The 20,045-nt window shown below is 43.9% G+C and overlaps 1 protein-coding gene, 1 long non-coding RNA gene and 1 pseudogene across 21 annotated transcripts in view; 2 read left to right on the top strand and 1 right to left on the bottom strand.

Annotated features, from left to right (window-relative positions):
• LOC147006586 (uncharacterized) overlaps positions 1–20,045 on the top strand; it is a 79,287-nt gene that overhangs the window by 19,604 nt on the left and 39,638 nt on the right. For 11 of the 20 annotated variants that reach the window (XM_085868454.1, XM_085868453.1, XM_085868447.1 and 8 more), the window contains one exon: positions 4,600–9,912. The exons of 6 other annotated variants lie outside the window; for them this stretch is intronic. In XM_085868454.1, the coding sequence (XP_085724580.1) occupies positions 4,600–6,110 (1,511 nt within the window). In that variant the 3' untranslated portion in view covers positions 6,111–9,912. Of the gene's footprint in view, position 1; positions 1,702–4,599; positions 9,913–11,942; positions 13,701–15,310; positions 15,443–20,045 lie in introns of those variants that run through there. 3 more of the 20 variants (XR_015054735.1, XM_085868457.1, XM_085868466.1) reach the window with 3 other exon arrangements.
• On the bottom strand, positions 13,910–15,540 carry LOC147006588 (uncharacterized). The gene is made up of 3 exons (XR_015054736.1): positions 15,407–15,540; positions 14,484–14,597; positions 13,910–14,025 (listed from the first exon to the last, which is right to left on the bottom strand). It is a non-coding gene; the product is annotated as an uncharacterized LOC147006588 (long non-coding RNA).
• On the top strand, positions 17,329–20,045 carry LOC147006587 (uncharacterized; annotated as a pseudogene).

The raw sequence follows: 20,045 nt of genomic DNA, 5'->3' as shown, positions 1-20,045 counted from the left end.
CTTTTATACACCTGAGCATATCAATAAGAACCTTGATGTTCAACCATGAATGTGTTTTGTCTTACAAGTGGAGGAATCTTTTTTGGAACAATTTTGTTTTGAAAACGTTTAGATTCTTGATCCACAGTGAATGTTGTTGTTTTTGTGTATGCAATGTCGAGGCTCCAATGAGGGCGAACACACACCGTTCAACAAGGTGGGCAGGAGACAAGAGTAGTGGAGAGGGAAGGGCAAAACAGTGGGGAACAGAGCTATTCGGAGAACTGTGGAAGGGAGAGGGATGGGGTGGGCTACACAGGGTAAACAAGATGGACACCACAGGGACTTTGAGAACCTTGCACGACAGGGAACTTTCGGGAAGGAAAACAGGGAATTGGATTGAAAGAGATGGATTTGGGGTGCATTTACGGCGGTGGAAAAGATCGTGGTTTTGGATTGGGGAAGATTAGAGGTGGTGCTGAACAGCGATTTTGAAGAGCTGGTTGGAAGAGTGGGATTGAAGAGAGAGTGTGCGAGTTTTTTTCCAAAGGCATGAAAAAAGTGGAATGAAAGTGTGAAGGTGAGAAGTGATTCTGCGGAAATATGAGGGCCACACGTTGGCTGTGACAGGAGAGTGAGTCTGTGAGCCATGAGTGGAGATGGCCTTGGATACCAGAGGAAGATAATTTGGTGAGCAGGGCAGGGTGCCAGAGCGTGTCAACAGCACGCCATATGTCGAGGGATATGGCTTTGATTTCATGTCCATTGTTGGGAGAGCAGAAGCAGCATATCTAGAGTGGAGTGACCTGGTCTGACACCAAATTGATTGTCGAAAATAAAGCCATTGGAGAAGGGGAAGGATTTAATGTCTGAAGCAATGAGGGGTTCCATAACTTTGCTGATGATTGGAAGTTGGCTGATTGGTTTGCAGTTGCAGGGATCTGTTTTTCCACCTTTTTTATGCAGGACGGTAATGTTAATGTCGGTTTTCATTTCTGCATGAGCGGTATTCATCGTTCGTGCACATGATAAGATGGCCCTCAGCGCAACAGATTCTTGTCTATTCCCTTTCCTTCAAGACTCATTGGCTTGGAAATACACGATTTATTTACACATTTTATTTTGGGTTTCTTTATCACATTGGACTTGCAGGATATTTGAGTCATCACACCGCAAGATTTTCCTTGACAGTTCGTTCTCACGGTCAAACATGGCTGTGGACTTGGATCATTTCCCTCACGTCCCACCTTTTTCCATTGACGTCGACACCCACCTTTTTCCATCAGCAATCGACACCCAGTTCAGCAGCTCTATGGATGCGAACTGACTCTTCTTCGTATTGCGCTGGACAGAGGTGATAATTGCTGTTGATGTTCTGTAGGCGCTTCGTGTTTCTGCTCTGTTGTTCTGGCGGATGGCTGCGTTCTGGTGCTTCTCCAGCACCCCGAACATGGCGATGTGAGCCAGGCCTGCATTAATTGGGAGTTGCATCTCGTTTGATGGACAGGAGAGAATGACCACGAGAATGGACGGTTGGAGGACATGTGCAGCGATGCACCAATTGGCAAGCTGGATTTGGCTGAAGTCGTGTTTGAGGCTCTGCTCACACTGGTCGCCTATAAAAGGACAGCAGCACTGTCTTGTTGGCAGTCTGTTGGTGAGAGATCCAACTGATGCTTTTTGACAGCACCTGACAGTTGGGAACAGCAACAACAGCAGTTGGTGAGAGTTGAGCTGTTCCTTCTGGTTCTGCTCGGTACCTGGTTCTTTACGTTCGTGATTTGTGGCGGTGACCATGTGACGTCGGTTCGTGTTCAAACCTGTTTGTGGGTGGGTGAACGGTGAGGCAGGGCACGGCAGCGGAAACGAGCCAAGCTGTAGAGAGCTCATTTGGAGAGGTAGACCAAGCCACACTCTCACATTTTGTGTGATTTTCGGAGACACATGATGATTTCTGCCGTGGTTAGCCGAGACCGGATTTATTTTTCCCCCTTGCGACACTGCCAAGGATGTTCTGGCTAAAAGGAACGGATCATTTGGAATAAAGTCCCTGAAAGCGAGGAGTCGGACCATGCTGAATCAAATGAAGGAAAACACAAAAATGAGCTGGGAACATTTCTTATAATAACTTATTTACAAGCAAGTGAGGAAAAGTATGTGGTGCAGGGAATAGTTTATTAGGGTGTGTTGTGCAGGGAATGAAAGAGATTTGAGAGGTGCGGCAATATTACAAGCAACTTACAAAAGCGGACACAGAGCAGACTTAACCCGAAATCATAGCAAAAATAATAAGCTTCTGCAATCTTACTTATGTCGACAGGCGCGAGGACAGCACGCACACGCACACAAAAACCCGATGAAGAGTTTATATTGAAGCGAGAAAGGAGAAGAAGTTGAGGCTGCCGTCTCTCGGTACTTTGTGCAATTGATTGCCCGAAGGCGCCACCAATATGTTTGGGGGGAATGCTCCGTTGTGCGATACCACCCCGAAAGCTGGTGCGTCATCTCTTGCTTCGTGCAGCTCGCGTCGAGACGTGACCGGCGGCGTGAAGGAGGTGCTTGCGTTTGGAGGGTGGAGTCTGGAGCGATCGGACTGAGTGGAAGGTAGGACCAGGTGGGTGGGTGGAGTCAGCAACGTTGAGGCTGAGTCCAGGCGATGATGAATGGAGACGAATGACAGAGAGCGAAAACGGCCCCAAGATCCACCTTTTATAGATCCCGCAGTGTGGGGCGGGGGGCCACCGCAAAGCGATGCGTCATCACCTGAATCGGCCCCCCTCATTGGCCCCTCTCCCCTGCACGGCCAGACCAGGATGGCCCGAAACGGCGACATTCCGCTTCCAGCCAGGTGACCCCGAGCCGTGAAAATGTCCTGCTCCGACCCCACGACATGATATGAATCGCCCACACCGATCTCCGTGTCATGAATTGCCTTGCAACAACCCCCGGGCCGTGCCCTTACGACCGGCTGATGGTGGCGTCCGTCGCACATGCTTGCCCGGGCGTCAGCGTTCAACGCAGATGACTGCCGGCTCCGTGATGCATCACGCGGCCCGAGCGATCTGGACTGTGCAGCACACCTCTTGCCTGATCGCGGTTTCCCCGGGCGGAGAGGTCAGAAGACGTTCATCCGTGGGGAACATTCTCGGCCGCCAGCGAAGACAGACTGTCAGGTGTTATAATAAACCCATGCACAGACGGTAAGATGTGTCCATTCGTGCCCTGTTCTGTACGATAATCAAGTGTCCCGAGCTTAGCACGGATCCCCTTTCGAGCACGTTCCGTACAGTGAGTGCGTATCCGCCATGGCCCATGTGATCAGCGCTCGCTTTCGCCCGATTCCATTATTGTTTGTGCGGGGCCAACACTGATCTGTGTCAGGGTTTGATGGGAACGCTTGGATGTAATAATTTCATGGAGGTTTGGAATGAAAAGGATATAGAAATCAGTTTCCGGTGTAAAAATGGAGGGAAAAGAGAATGCCGATATAATTCGTCCAGAAATGGATTGAAAAGTACGCGCCGCCCGTGTCTTGCACACTTGTGTCCCGTAGTTGTTGTTATTGTCGTTGTGTAGTTGTTGTTTTTCGATTATCGGCCGATGACATTGTAGCTGTTGGCACCAAGCTGCCAGCAACGTTCTCGCCGAGATATTTGTTTCAATGCAACCAGCAATCTCATCCCAGATCATCCGAAGCTCGAGTCGATAATGTCGAGTTGCCGGGCATACTGTATAACTCGCCGCAAAATCTGGGTTGAGGGATCGCTTGAGGACGGGAGTTCTGCGCTATCAATGCTCATCCGGTGCCCCCACGGCCTTTCTATTCCCCTGCCCTGGTCACGCACTTGCTGCACGTGTTGGCCTGTGCGAGGACCCAAATTCACATTAACCTCAGAAATAAGCAGAAAATAAGAGTTGAAATGAAGCGAGTGGTGTCAGCAAACCGAGCTGTGAGATCCCAGCAATTCACATCCTGTTGTCCCACCAGACAAAAGGGAAGGGACTATCTTTACATGCATTCATAGAATAACTGTCTCATGACCGTGAGATGGCGCCGCCATGTATATATGGCGCCGCGAGGAGGAGTGATGGAAGGGACACATCGGCCATTTTCGAGTTAATGCCATTTTGCACTATTTTAACCCTTACCCTATCATCATCATATCATTAAAAAATGTCGCTTACATCACTCCTCCTCACGGGGCCTCATGTACATATATCTAAATTTTCTCATTCAAAACACCTTGTTTTATCTCCCGTAATGGTGTCAGCATTATTGAGCCTCGTTCCAACAGTGGAAGTGACATCTTGCATACTACCTATTGATGGGATTTACATGTGGCAGTGTTTTCAACATCATGTCCTTCATCATTTTTAGGTGATGTTTATCATTCAAATGTGGTTAATTTGTCTCACAAACTTTCAGATATGTTTCTGCAAAGGAAAATTCTGATGTCCATTTGATAAACGGCAGTCCTGTCTGTTGTGCAACATATGAGCAGAAACAAACAAAATTAACAATCACTCTTTTGAATTCAGGGTTCATAAAATTTTCGAAATTGTTCAATATTTTGAGTATTGAGTTTCTCTAAAATACCTTATTGTTGTTTGTTTTTGAAGAACAATCAAGAAGTCCAGTTGGGCAGATACGGTCCAGGAGCAGCTTTACGATGAAGATGATATCTATTTTGAAGAACCAATCCCAAGAACAAGGCTCTAAATACAAGAGTGCAGCTGGTGAAAACCACACAAAGATAAATACTGAATCAAACAAACCTAAAAAGGTTATCGAAAGGCAAATGTGTTGTAAATGTAAGATATGCAGTGTGGATTCATCAAACCTCAAAATACACATGAGGACCCACAGAGGAGAACGCCCACACAAATGCTCTGTTTGTGATAAAGGTTTCTCTAATAAAGGCCATTTGAAAATCCATATGAGGATCCACACAGGAGAGCGTCCTCACAAATGCTCTGTTTGTGATAAAGGTTTCTCTGATAAAGGCCATTTGAAAAGACATATGAGGATCCACACAGGAGAGCGTCCTCACAAATGCTCTGTCTGTGATAAAGGTTTCTCTGATAAAGGCCATTTGAAAATACATATGAGGATCCACACAGGAGAGCGTCCTCACAAATGCTCTGTTTGTGATGAAGGTTTCTCTGATAAAGGCCATTTGAAAAGACATATGAGGATCCACACAGGAGAGCGTCCTCACAAATGCTCTGTTTGTGATAAAGGTTTCTCTGAAAAAGGCAGTTTGAAAATACATATGAGGATCCACACAGGAGAGCGTCCTTACAAATGCTCTGTCTGTGATAAAGATTTCTCTGAAAAAGGCAGTTTGAAAATACATATGAGGATCCACACAGGAGAACGTCCTCAAAAATGCTCTGTCTGTGATAAAGGTTTCTCTGAAAAAGGCAGTTTGAAAATACATATGAGGATCCACACAGGAGAGCGTCCTTACAAATGCTCTGTCTGTGATAAAGATTTCTCTGAAAAAGGCGGTTTGAAAATACATCTGAGGATCCACACAGGAGAGCGTCCTCACAAATGCTCTTTCTGTGATAAAGGTTTCTCTAAGAAATGCTATTTGAAAATACATATGAGGATCCACACAGGAGAGCGTCCTTACAAATGCTCTGTCTGTGATAAAGATTTCTCTGAAAAAGGCCATTTGAAAATACATATGAGGATCCATACAGGAGAGCGTCCTCACAAATGCTCTGTCTGTGATAAAGGTTTCTCTGTGAAAGGCAGTTTGAAAATACATATGAGGATCCACACAGGAGAGCGTCCTCACAAATGCTCTGTCTGTGATAAAGGTTTCTCTGAAAAAGGCAGTTTGAAAATACATATGAGGACCCACACAGGAGAGCGTCCTCACAAATGCTCTTTCTGTGATAAAGGTTTCTCTAAGAAATGCTATTTGAAAATACATATGAGGATCCATTCAGGAGAACGTCCTCACAGATGCTCCATTTGTGATAAAAGTTTATCTCGTAAACGCCATTTGAATCAGCACATGAGGATCCATACAGGAGAGCAGACGAAAAATCCACACAAAAAGAACAGACAAAAATACACAAACGAGAATACGAAGCATCCTTTCAATAAATCGGAATAAAAGAAGCCCCAGGTACAACACAAAAAATGCGTAAAATAATCGCCAAAGAGTACCATCGCAGAAAAAGACTAATTTTTAAGTCTTCCTTCTCTCCATTGAACAAAACCAAAGCAACAAACCAACTTGCAGTGCCGGTATTCCAATATGGCTGTGCAATTATAAACTGGCCACAATTGGAGATAAACAATTTAGACACCAAAACAAGGAAACATCGAACTATTCACAAGATGTTCGACAAAAACCAATACATGCCATGGTTGTATATACCGAGACGGGAACGAGGAGGTTGTGGAATGGAGCATAACCAAGTGCACAGAACATCGTGTGTCAGACCAGCGGAGTTTGTGAAAAGCTCAACAGACGATCGTATGAGATTTGTACATGACCAAGAAAACAACAAACGAGAAAAGGGATCCTTATTCCATTTTGCAACAAACTTCAAAAAACAGGTGTAAATAATGGATAATCCACAGGAAAACGAAACAGAAACAAAAACAGCCCCAATGATTGCAAAGAAAAAAAAATGAAATATCAGCAGATATACTTGGACAATTGGGAGTGATAAAAGAGCAGGAAGATTTAAAACTGAGCTTGATAGGACAGGGATTGACAAGGAAGGCTCACTGGAATGGCGAAGAAGAGGTGCAATGAATTGGGATGGAGAACGAGTGATCATAAATGCTCAAGATCAAGAACACCACACTGATGCCTTTAAGAAAATGTCGGGAAGTCTGGACATCACAAACCAAGCACTGCGTCCGGACATCATGCTCAAACACAAAAAGGAAAAGTCAGCATTTTTCTTTGAGGTTTCAGTTGCCAATGACTTTGCACGACATGCCACAGAAATCAGAGAAATGACAAAATACCAGGTTCTGTAAAATGAGGTCAAGACGACGTCAAAAATGAAGTAGGCTGAAATTATACCAGTGATAGTCGGAATGAAAATTATACCAGTGAGAGTCGGAGTGAGGGGAATGACAAGGAAAACCCTGACTGAGTACTTGAATGTCACTCTGGGCATATCATTCCAAACAAGCTTCAAGTGGAGGCTGTGAGTGGTGGAGTGAAATTTTGAAAAGAGTCCTTGGAACGAGGGTATGAGAAGGACATTTCACAGTTTGTTTTATGAATCATAATCCTTCACCAAAAAGGAGGTGGAGATTTTCAGTTCTGGGAGAACTTCCACTCGCCTTTTGAAATCCAAAGTAGATAACAACCAATGAGAGCACCAAAAAACTCAAACAAACAAACAAAGTATATGAAAGAAGAAAAGTCCAGCAGTTTGAAAATTTACTCAGAAGTGTCAATCAAAAACTAAGGAAACAGAAGCAGACTGTTGCAATCCCTCCACCCCAGAAAATGATGAACTCCTTTTGGAAAGGGATTGTTGAAAACTGAAAAGAACACAACAAGAAGGTGGAACAGGTCCAAAACTTGGAAACGAGAAGCAACATCAAGAGGATATTCCTCAAGTGATAATTGTCAAACAGAAAATTATGAAACACTCACCAAGATGCCAAAATTCAAAAGCCCTGGTCTGGATAGCATCCCACATTTCTGGTGTTCTTCACAATGACTTCATTCGAGCATTGGATGAGCTATCACAAGGAGAAAAGGCAACGGATGAGTGGTAGTCCAATCCTGATCTTCCCTTCCGAGTTTTCAACTTTGAAAACACCATTTTAAGGATTGTTTTTGTCGTTGTGAGTGAGACAATCCTGACCAACTGTCTTTTGATATTCACTCATTCACTATGTCTTTTGCACCTGAGAAAGAGGAGAACATTCTTTCAATCCTCAACTTTTTTGTGTGCATGGAGAAAGAACTCTGACACCAAAAAGATAACAAAACAACATAACAAAGGGAACAACAGTAGAAAGGGGAATGTCATCAGCAGGGTGGAGGGGAAAAAATAGATGGAGAGTGACATAAGGTATGCAGGTAACGATGAGGGGTCAGGGCCAACGTCAGGGGTGGACAAGTTGGACGCATTAGCAAAATGTTGGAAGTGGTGGGGGATTGTTTAGCGGGTGGAGAAAATATCATGTTTTTGGATGTGTGATGACTTGAGATGGTGGTGAACAGGTGTCATCAAGACCTGGATGGAAGAATCAGATTGAAGACTGTGTTAAATGTGGTTCCACAGGTGTGGAAAAAATGAATGCAAAAGTGGAGGTCAGCAGTGGTTCTGGATTTTTGCAGTTTCACTCTGAAGGGGTTGCTGGAAGACTGCGTGCATCCTGCACATACCTCGGAGAGAAGAAGCATGGAGAGGGTGGAGGGTGCAGGACCAGAAATGAGTCGGAAGAAGATGGAGAGCACCAACCTGGTGGCTATGGTGGAGTGATGGTCCCATCGTCTCAGCTTCATCGTGAGAAATTCCAATGATCTTGAAAGCCTTTGTTTCCACGGCTTCAAGGAGAGCAAGATGGGAGCCACCCCAGACAGAAGAGCAGGACTCCATTAAGCTGTGGATGAAAGCCTTGCAGGTGGATCGGAGCTCGTCTAGATTTGGAGGCCAACGATGAAATGTGGCTTGCCCAAGAGAGATCATGGTTCAGAGTGAGATCCAAGAGTTTGAGTGACTGAACCTCTTCAAGAGGGTTGATGAGAAAGTACATGGGTTTGTGGTATGGTCATTGGGGAGAGAAAGGGGAACAGGGAAAGATGTCGAACCAGTTTGTGTTTTTTGTCAAGGTCAAAAGGGAGGGAAGAGCCTTCTGTCTGTCAGAAGGATAAGGGATGTCATGGCAGAGAGTGGAGACGTCAGCAAAGAGAAAATGAGAATTTCCAGCGAGTTGGGGATATCATTGATGAAGATTAGTAATAAGATGGGGTTGAGAACACTGCATTAGGGGAAGTCCAGCTTTGACAGGGAGAGGAGAACAAAGAGTTCCATTGAGAGCCTCATGTTGGCTGCAAGCGTGGAGGAAGTCAGTCATCCATGAGCGGAGTGCGCAAACAGTTTGGAGAGCATGTGGGATGCCAGACCATATTGCAAGCTCAAGATATTCCCAGAAAGTCGGCTTTGATATGTCTGATATTGAAGGCCTCCAACTATTGTTGAAAGAGTGAAAGCAGCATGTCCAAGTTGGAGTAACCTGGTCTGAATCCAAATTGATGATTTGAGATGAGGCTTTTGGATTAAGGGTGTGATTTTATGTCAACTGCGATGATGGATTCCATGACATTGCTGATGTGTGGAAGAATTCGAAAACGAAGGATCCCGTGCTTTCACAAACTATGGCGAATGCCAGCTTGGAAGAAGAAAATATTTTAAAATCCTTTTCCAGGCCTCTATTTTGGTTTTGGCTCAACTAATCTAAGTGCAGCTCAGTGAGATTTGGCTTTGAAGTTCAGCAGTTTAAAAAAAATAAATGTATAAGGTGAAATCAGAACAACTTGTCTTGCTTCAACAGTTTATTGAGCATTGCAGGTGAAGAATGATGAAAAACCCCAAAGATAAAATGAAAACTCAAAATGCATTCCTTGATAATTTAGATCACAAACTTCAGGGAAATACTTTCACGTGTTCAATGTTAGATGCTGTCACCATGAACTATAGTTGAAGAGTAAATATATTACTGATGCAATCGACTCGTCATTGAACAATTTCGATAAACTCTCTCCAGTCATTAATTCCTGTGTTCACCAAAAAAAGACATGATGGTTTATGGACAAATGGACATTCCAATCATATTAATGATTGCAATTATTCTGCAGTTGAACAATAAAAATATTGCAGTAAATCAACCAAGAACGGGAATAGTAAAATTCTTCTCCAATAAATGATGTACAACACACGTGAGTCATGACACTGCTTGTTTTTATTGAATGTAACTGAATGCATCAGGTGGTATATCCAGACTCGGAACAAGCAATGTTATAATGCTGTGAGAAATTTGAACAGTATTTTTGTCTCAATATGAACATTACAGTAATTACAGGGAAAACAATCAATAATATTGAAGAAACATATCACGCCATAAGCGTGGTCAATTCAAACATGCAATCCAACAAAGGAAACATATTTCACACTTGAAGTGGGATTGTGGAAGAAAAATAATTAATTCAGTCTTGTGAAATGTAGAATATTCTGCACCAACAATTTTCTGTCATGTTCGGTAATCAATTGATACTCATTTCCTCTTGTGTGCTTTTAAATGCTTGTAAAGGTCTCATCTACTACAAAACATTGTAATTAACTAAAGTTATTTTGTCATCATGTGTGGTGTTGTTCACCAAGAAGAATCATGAAAGTGTGTTTTAAAACCCACTCGCCCAGTAACCGGGCAGGTTGGAATGTTTGGCTGATCAGCTCGCAGCTGCAAAGCTCAGGGTTGTTTGGGTTGCTTGCCAATATACACACCTATCTTGTCAAATATTGTACCATGGGCCCCATGTCATCACAATGTTTCTTTGTCAGTTCCCAATCCCTCTTCCTTTAGAATACTGTGATCACGAAATACTGCAAACAGCTGTGCATTATCAGACCACCCCACCTTTTACCTTGAGGCTGGAATGTTCTCAGCTTAGGAAAAATCTTACTTCACAGGCCATTGAGATGTCAGTAAGTTTTATAACAAGTACTGTTCTTTGTGTAACACATGCCCCCTCCTTCACTCTTTTTATGCAAATAATTTTGCTCGAAAGATGATCGGCTTGGAAAACAGAACGGCGTGAAGGAAGTTCACAGCATCTCATCTTGGTGTTGATCTGTGCATTTGTTTCCGTGGACACGTAAATAAATGATTCAACTCTCACGAGATCTGAAGTGATGTTCAATTTCACTGAAGGTTCCGGTGATTGCCCCAAAGAAATTGACACAGTGAGTATGGCTCGGAACATCCCAGGGGCGAGGGGTGGCGGGGGGGGGCAGCGGAGGTCAAAGTAACGTCGGCGGAGGTGATGCGGACACAGGTGGCCACCTGAAGGAGCAGGTAAGGGGACCGCTACAGATTCCCTTTCCTGACACTTTCGATGTGTCTGTCCTGCATTCAATAAAGTCATGTGCCTTGGCTCTGACCCAACTGGGTGATGCCACTCAGAGGAAAGTGAGTTGAGTCATTTATTGGAAGCTTCGCGATGCAACATCTGGATTAAAACCAGGTTGTGGTAATCTGTGCCTGGAAAGCTGAATTGTGGGAAATCCGTGCCAGGTTTGAATGTTTTTATCTGGCCATTCGAACATTTGAGGGGCTTGTCGAGCCGCTCCGCTGATTTTGAATCGTAGTACGAGCAACTGAAAGGTGCCTCCTGATTCTTAGTTGGTGCATAAGCGAGGTGCTCCAGAAGGTTGATGCTCAATGCCCTGTGCCTTTGGGTCCGAAGGTGTTGATCAGTGCTGTCAACTTAGCGCTGTACGATCTGGAATCTAAGAACATCTGGTGGGTTATGTTCGGATCAGGGACCCTTTGCTTCAGGTCTCCAGGATCACGAGGAGTGAAGAAGGACTTAAACATCATTTTGGTTCCAGGTTCCCTCTTTGCTGGTGGACGAATGTATTTATTGCAACTTTAACTTTTAAGGATCATTTTGGCTCATTTTTTAGGGTGTTGGCTTCATGTTTGGGGTGGTGAGCTCTTTTTTTGTGTTCATTATCGAGGCTCGTGTGAGAGCTATCACACAGAATGCACAACAAGGGGGGGAGGGCAGGAGACAAGATGGGTGGAGAGGGCAGGACAAAACAATGGGGAACAGAGACATTAGATCTGTGGAAAGGAGAGGGATGGGATGCTTCAGATGCATTTGTGTTTTTCCACCATTATTCCTCCTTTATCCTTTTCCTGAACAGAATTCCCCATTCATAAATTGATCTGTGTCCAACAGGGCTGTTCAGATGGAGTGAATTGACCTCTGAACTGTCCAGTCTGCTTTGATGATCATCCTGACCACACAGTGTCGAATTAAGAGCTCGTCTTGCTCGTGAAGGTTCGTGTCTAACTGTTTGTGGCATTTTTGGTCGGACAAAGGCAGGGTTCCCACTGACCTGGAAAGTCAGGGAATTGAGGTTGGTCAGGGAAAGTCAGGGATTTTTTTTGTTTGTCAGGGAAATGTGTGATTAGTGCTTTATGATTTTAATTAGTTCCCTTTCCACCCAGTCAATTATTTTGTTCATGATGATAAAAGTTTTCTTTATTGCTCTTTTCATGAAAGTCAGAGCTGTACAGTTGGCAGTATCAACTTTATCTTTGTATTTCAGCCATGAGAGGTGTGCCCCATTCAATGACAGAAACAAAGATTTTACCATGTCTTTGTGTGATTTGAGGAGCTGAAGCTGTTTATAGATAGCAGTTGCACCCTTTCGTTAAGCTCAGGTGTTCAGTGTGTAACATAAATGACTTGTAACATGTATAAAGTACAGTTCAATAATCATAATCTGGAACTTCAGAACAGTTATGTGCATTGTCAGCGACAAGTTCAGGTTTGATGCTGGAGTGACAACGAAAGTACACTGTTAGAAATATTTTCTGAAAGAAGATATGGTGTATTTCTTAAATATATGGTGTGCTCATGATATTTTGATTCAACCTTAATGGGTCATGCTTCTGCTGACTGTGTACTTGGCAGTTTTAAAGAAGCATGAAAGGAGGTGCCATTAGGCAAGTTAATGCAAGTATCTATGGATGGACCAGCCGTAAATTGGAAGTTTATTGATCTCGTCATCACAGATCTTGAAGAAGATCAAATAAAACTAATTGAAATGGGATCATGTGGCTTGCACATCATTCATGGTGCTTTTCAGACGGGCCATAAAGCAAGTGGATGGAATGTAAATGGTTATCTTCGGGTTATGTGTCGCCTGTTTCAAGATAGTCCGGCTCGGCGTGCAGTATATACAGAGGTTACTGGCAGCAAAACATTTCCAAAGAAATTCTGTACTGTGAGATGGATTGAAAATGTTGCAGTTGTTGAGCGAGCACTTGAACTTCTACCTCATGTCAAGAAGTTTGCAGACAGTGCCGTGAAATCTAAGACATCATGTGCTACAATCACAAGCGCCGCTGTAAAAACACTTTCTCGAGACAAGCTGGCTGCAGCAAAAATATCGTTCTTTGCATCAGTGGCTGCCCAGTGTGAGTCCCTTCTGAAGAAATACCAGACACAGGCACCACTTGCACCATATCTTTCTGACGAAATTGGACATTTGTTGCATACACTCATGAAATGGGTTGTCAAGAACTCTATTCTGGAGAAGGCAGAAAGTGTATCACGATTGGAAAAGATAGATGTTACTAAAAAAGACACCAGATGTAACTATAAGGAAGTGGATGTTGGAGTGGCTGCAACCAAATCTCTGACAGAAGTGAAGTTGTCTGATGCAGAGAGAATGAGTTTCAGGATGGAATGTCTTGAATTTTTGTCATCAATGGTTGCAAAAATTATCGAGAGAAGTCCTCCAAAATATGCCGTTATCCGTGCAATATCATGCTTGGTACCAAGCACAGTGTGCAGCGTTTGAGTCTTAGCTGAGAAAAGAATGAAGAACTTGGCACAAATTATGTATGAGAAGGACAACATCACTGCAGTTACTGCTGACAAATGTAAAAGTCAGTTTTCTGACCTCTGTCAAAAGGCTTCTGGTAACCTGCACACAAAGTTTTCATCATTCTCTTCTCACCGTGACAGACTAGATGCTTTCTACTATGACATAATTGGCCAGGATATCAAATTTGTTGAGTTATTTCCTGTTGTGTGCCTGGTGCTAACACTGTCACATGGCAATGCAAGTGTTGAAAATGGCCTTTCGGTGAATTCTGGTATGCTTGTGGAGAACGTACATGAGGATTCACTCATTGCACAACGTACTGTATATGATGCTGTGCAGGCAGAAGGTGGAGTCACCTCTGTGAACATTGATAAGCCACTATTGATGCATGTCAGGGGTTCTGATGCCAGGTATCAAGCAGCACTGGAATGTAAACGTAAAGCCACAAGTGAGCTCGATCAAAAGACTGCAGCTAAAAAGAAAGCATGTGACCAGATAAAAGTGCTTCAGACTAAAAAGGCAAAATTTATGGAAGAAGCAGCAACTGAATCTCAGAAGGTTGATATGGAAATAGCAGAACTACAGAAACTAAAGAAGTAACAAACTGGCATTTCACTTAGTGTAAGCAACTGTCCAGACTGGATATGTTAACAATTGTAATAACGTTGCTCAAACAATTCACATTTGTTTCCTTAATTGCTAGTTTTTGCTGACCATATAATTCTAAGCTCCACACGCTGCTTGATGTTATTGACATTTTCGCAATTCTAGTATATAACATCTCGACTGTTGCTGCAACTTCCCATGTAACATTTGAGTAATTAAACTTCTGCGGCGGTGAGCGTACCTGCATCCGCAGGGAATGGTACAGGAGTACCCACCTCAGCGTAGAAGTTCAACAAACGGTCCTTTTTAGGACCAGATTCTTGTAGAAAAATGTACAATAGAGGAGTCTGTTCGTCATTTCTGCAATATCATCGGGTGTTCTTGCTTGTCTGCAATGTCACATTAACAATATCAATGTTTCGTTGTTATTTTGCAAGATTTAGATGTTCTAAATGTTGCCAAATTTTTTCTGATATAATTCCTATCTCGTCATGGTATCTGGCACGTTTGACATTAGTATGATTTGTTTTTTGGATGTTTTATATTAATAAAAGAAATTAAAATGCCAGTACAAGCTGGGAAAGTGGACTTTCTGGACCATTTTCAAAAAGACCGAAGTTAACACCCAAATGAAGAATCAGTTTAATTTCTCAACAAAAATGGTATTCAGAAGTTGTCTAAAGCACGCCGATATATTTTAAGATTCAAATAAATTTTCAAATAAAATAGCATTAGTTTGGAGAAACAAAACATCTTTCGATGTCTTTCATGAGGAGTTGGCAAGTTATTTCCAGCACTCTGAACAAATTACAACAACCTGCCTTTACCAACTCCAATCACATCAGGCTTTCCCAACAGCTTCCTGAAAGACTTGGCTCAATCTTACATGTTCTGAGCCCTTGACCTCTTACTCGGAAACATGGTATCCGAGCAACTGGCTCACCAAGACGAAGAAAAAGAAGAATAATTTCTGAAATTGACGTCCAATTTCCACAATTCACACACATCTGAACACTGGTATTCTGTGCATTGATATTTTTCTTTTACAACATCTGTTGTGTGTTAATTTTACCTCTTCTTCAAATGATCTTCTCTCAATCAGAGTGAAGATGAAGAGAGTGATGAAAGTGATGGGTCTGAGTCGAATGAGGACGAGCTCACTGTGAAGCATAAAGTGTTGAGAAAGATATTGGATTACCTTCACACAAGGCCTGGTGTTGGCTTGATGGGGAAGGTGGCTGGCTTGAGATCTTCAGGTCATGAGATTGAGCTCGTCTCGTCCCTGGTCTCTTTCGGCTTCTCGTTTTACACTTCATTGGAATGTACTTACTCTGCACTCAACACATTTGATCCTTTAAGGTTTCCCATTTCCAGAATGCTGATTGTCCTGTTGTTTGAGTCTCCCAATCTACATCACCCAATTCTCTCCTCATCCTAAAAGTATGCCTTCCTGAAATCTAATAGCCTTACGCCACTATCCTGAACTCTAACCCTGAACAGAATCTTTGCACACACAATGTTTTGGTCACTTGCTCCGAAATGCTCCCCAACCTCCACCTCCTCCACCATGTTGGGATCGTTACTTTAAAGGAGGTCGAACACTGCACTCCCCCCTCGTGGGCTTATCCACAAACTGGGTGAAAAAGTAATCCTGGACCAAAACAAAGAAATCCTCATATACTCTTCGCTTTCCCTGTTCCTGGACCCAATCTATCCCTGGCAAGTTAAAATCCCCCATAATCAAAACTCTTCCCTCACCACATGCGCTTTTCAATTCTTCATGTTCTCCTTCCTCCTCTTCCTTCCTTACACCCGGAGCCCGAAAAACGGATCCTCCCAGTCAGTCACTGTAACTCTGTTGTACTCCTTGCAATACACTTTGGCTTCAAGCTCTTCCATCTTATTATTAAAATTTCTGGCATTGGTATAGAATATATTGAACTTTTCCGTTTCTGAAATTCTATTTTCTTGCCTGACCTGACTCATCATAATTCCATCATCCGTTCCTTCCTCAATGCCTTCCCCACCCTCCTCTGAACGAAAAAAAGAAGCGTGAATTCCCACTGCAAACCTTGCTGCCCCCTTTCAATTTAACAAACAGCCATCATTCCGGAAACACTCCCTTTGTCCCCGAAATGATTCCCACTGCTTCTCAAATATAAAATGTTCCTCCCTTCACAATTCTTCCGGCCATTGGTTGACGTCTATTGCTCTGCTCATAATTTCTATATTGTTTCCGAATCTTGGGAGAATCGCAGAAAACATGACCTCAACCCTTTACTTTCAGCCAGTTTCCCAATTTCCTGCATCAATTTTTCAAAACCTCTGAGTAAACCTTCTCTCCATCATTCGCACCGAGGTGTACCACAACCAACTTCTTCCTGTCATGAAACGATACAATATTGTTTTCCCTTCCTTCAATGTCCTGAACTCCCGCTCCTTCAAAACTGCACAGAATTCCATGTCTACAATCCTTCCTGCAGAATGAAGAATCTACACATTTAATTATCTCATCACCCACAAAAACTGTCTCCCATGCATCATGTCGACCAGTTTCGATTTCTGCATCTCCACCACAACATGCACCCACTGCACCCCCACAACTGCTTAAACCCACAGCATCCCCACCAATGCCTGTATCCGCTACACCACGGACTGCAACCGCTGCACCCCACCAATTCCTGCACATGCTGCACATCCTAACTCCTGCACACACTGCACCTTCTCCGCTTTCTGTACCCACTGCACTTCCACCAATGCCTGCACCCACTGCACCTCCACAACTGCCTGCGCATGCTGCGCCCCCACCATGACTGCACCTGATCCAGCAATGACTGCACCCACTGCACGTCCACCACTGCCTGCACACTCTGCACCACCTCCACTCTGTACCCACTGCACCTCCTCCACTGTCTGCACCCACTGCACCGCCACCATTGCCTTCCCCCGCTGCAACTCCACCACTGCCTGCACCGTCACCCGACCCCGCTTTGCCGTCATCGCTTCCCGTCCATGCTGCACCGTCGCCGCTGCCCGCCCCCGCTGCTCCGCCCCCGCTGCTCTGCCCCCGCTGCTCCGCCCCCGCTGCTCCGCCCCCGCTACTGCGCCATCGTTGCTGCCCGCCACTGCTCGCTGCCGCTGACGTCACCAAATTAAGTTCTTCCTCAGGACGATAGATGGAGAAATGGGGTTTCCTCACCTGTCTTCCAAATTTGCTTTCATTTTATTTTGAGGGGATTGGGTGTAAAACTTCGAAATTATAAAGAAACATGGAGTCGCAAAATGGCGGCGTGGCTCCACCTCAGCGCGACACGAAGCGGGAGAGGGTTACCATGAATTGCGTAACGAACCGCACAGCACGAAGAAAACGTTCTCACCCACTGGTTCAAACCACGTGGTCACAGCATGCGTCATGGGAAACGAAGCAGGACGACGACGCCGATATCAACGAGCTTCGTGCCCGATTGGGGGATACCTTGGAGCAGAGGAGGTGTGATGAGAATTATACAGAGGAGTTACAAATTAAATTGGACGAGGCATTACGGCACGCAGACGAGGTTCAGGAAAATTATGTGCACAGGGAATCACAACAATTGGCCGATGCACAGGAACGAATTTGGGGGCTGGAAAAGGACTGAGCCAACACAGGCGAGGAACTGCATGGAGAAATGATTAAAGTAGAGTGGTTTACCCGTAGGTTGTTGGAACATGAGAAGAGCGAACTGAACAAAAGAATAGAGGAGGATTAAATTAGTAACTCCTGGGATAGGAAGAGCTTTCAGGAAGAATGTAAAATAAAGTTGGAATTGCAACAACTGAAGGAAAAGGTAAGAACAGGCAATCAGATAAGAGAAATCCGAGAACAGGAGATAGAAAGAAAAAAAGAAATATCTGGAACAACTCGAGCAGTGGTTCTTCACATGGGTTCGGTGAGCCAGTCTCAAGGGTTCGGTGAAAGCCCTCCGAAACACATTGCAATTTTGCTATAATTTGCTTTCGGTCCAACTTAATTTTATTTCTTTTTTTTCAGGATCAGGATGTCTAGTAAATTTAGTCGCATTGCAAATTTAGTCGCGAGTCCAAGGAAATTCAGCCTTCAACTTAATGAGACCACCGACGTTTCAAATTTGAGCCAGCTCATCGTATTTATGCGTTATGTCAAGGGAGACAAGATCACGGAAGAGTTTCTGTTCTGCAAGCCTCTCACAATAACGACGAAAGCAGCTGACGTGAAGAAACTTGTGGACGACTTCTTCAGAAGCAACGGTCTTTCATGAAACATGGTGTCTGCAGTTTTCTTGGACGGGGCTCCAGCCATGCTGGAGCACAACTCCAGTTTTGGAGCGCTGGTGAAGGCGATGCACCACACGTCATCGTCACGCATTGTGTCCTGCACAGACATTCGCTGGCATCAAAAACTCTGCCTCCAGAACTGGCCGATGTTCTGAAAATCGTCGTTGAAACTGTGAATTACGTGCGAAGCAGTGCTCTGAATCATCGCATCTTCGAAGAGCTGTGCAATGAAATTGGCTCTGAATTTGAAGTCCTTCTTTACCACTCTAACGTTCAGTGGTTATCACGAGGGAAGGTACTGAGGCGTGTTTTTGCTTTGCGTGTAGAATTAGCCCTGTTTCTGCGATAGCCCCAGCATCGCCATGCAACTCATTTAGAGGAATCAAAGTTCATCCTTGCCTTGGCGTACATGGCTAACATCTTCGACACACTCAACCATCTCAATTGCCAGATGCAGGGCGGGTGGAGTGAATGTCATAGAAGCTGAAGAAAAGCTGAGCGCTTTTCGAAAGAAGTTACTGTTGTGGAGGTGGCCAACAGAGAAAGACAACTTTGCGAACTTTCCGCTAAAGGACGAGTGTGTGAGCGGAATTGCACATGATTCTGAAGTTGGAGGCACTGCTATACCAAGGGAACTGAAGCATGCGATTGCCACACACTTGGATGAGCTGAGAAAGTCATTCGATGGATATTCCCCTGACCAAGCACAACACCCAGCATGGGTGAGACAGCCATTTACTTTTGGCGTTGGAACGGCAGATGTCAACGATCAATACCTCGACGACCTCATCAAACGTCAGCAGAGCCAGACTCAACAGCAACTCTTCGGCACAACAATGCTCTCAACGTTTTGGTGCCGCCAAATGTTAGGGTATCCTCTCATCGCTAAAATTGCCCTTGAGATCCTCACGCATTCAGATACAATTGCAATGAGATGCATTCAGATACAATTCTTATTATTATCCAAATATACTTTTGAATTTTGATGCAATTTGATTTTTATTTCTGTATCAATTAAAATTGAATTTATTTTCTTCTTTTTACACAAATATACTCTTGAATTTTGATGCAATTTTTTTCATTTTTGTCATAATTAAAATTGTAATTTTTGGTCAAATTTGAGGGGTTGGGAGAGTGTACGGTGGTTTTTGTTTGGGTTGGGCGCCTCTGAAAAGGTTAAGAACCACTGAACTCGAGGAATACAGCAAGAGAATGGAAGAAATGAGGGAGGAAGCATGCGAAAGAGGTGCGGAGATGAGAAAGGAATTATGGGAAAAAGCTTCTGAGTTACAGAAACACCAAACCAAAGAGAGGGAATTACAAAACGAGCTGAGGATATTAAGTGAGGAAAGAAAGAGAACGGGGAATGAAACGTTAAGGAACTACACTGTGCAGATTGAACAGTTGGAAGCCAAGCAAGATTAAAGAATGAGATGGAAGAAAGAGAAGTGAAAGAACAACGAATGAAGCAGGAAAGGGAAATCAATTCGTTGAGGGAAATGATGAGATTGGAGAATGAAGAACATGAGAGACAGTGGGATAGG

Source organism: Eptatretus burgeri, unplaced genomic scaffold, assembly GCF_056783735.1.
Source record: "Eptatretus burgeri isolate ZD-2024b unplaced genomic scaffold, Ebu_testis_v1 Ebu_testis_scaffold_3162, whole genome shotgun sequence".
In the NCBI taxonomy this organism is placed as follows: domain Eukaryota; kingdom Metazoa; phylum Chordata; class Myxini; order Myxiniformes; family Myxinidae; genus Eptatretus; species Eptatretus burgeri.
The sequence above is the reverse complement of the archived record's forward strand: the minus strand, read 5'-3'. Positions and strand labels throughout refer to the sequence as shown.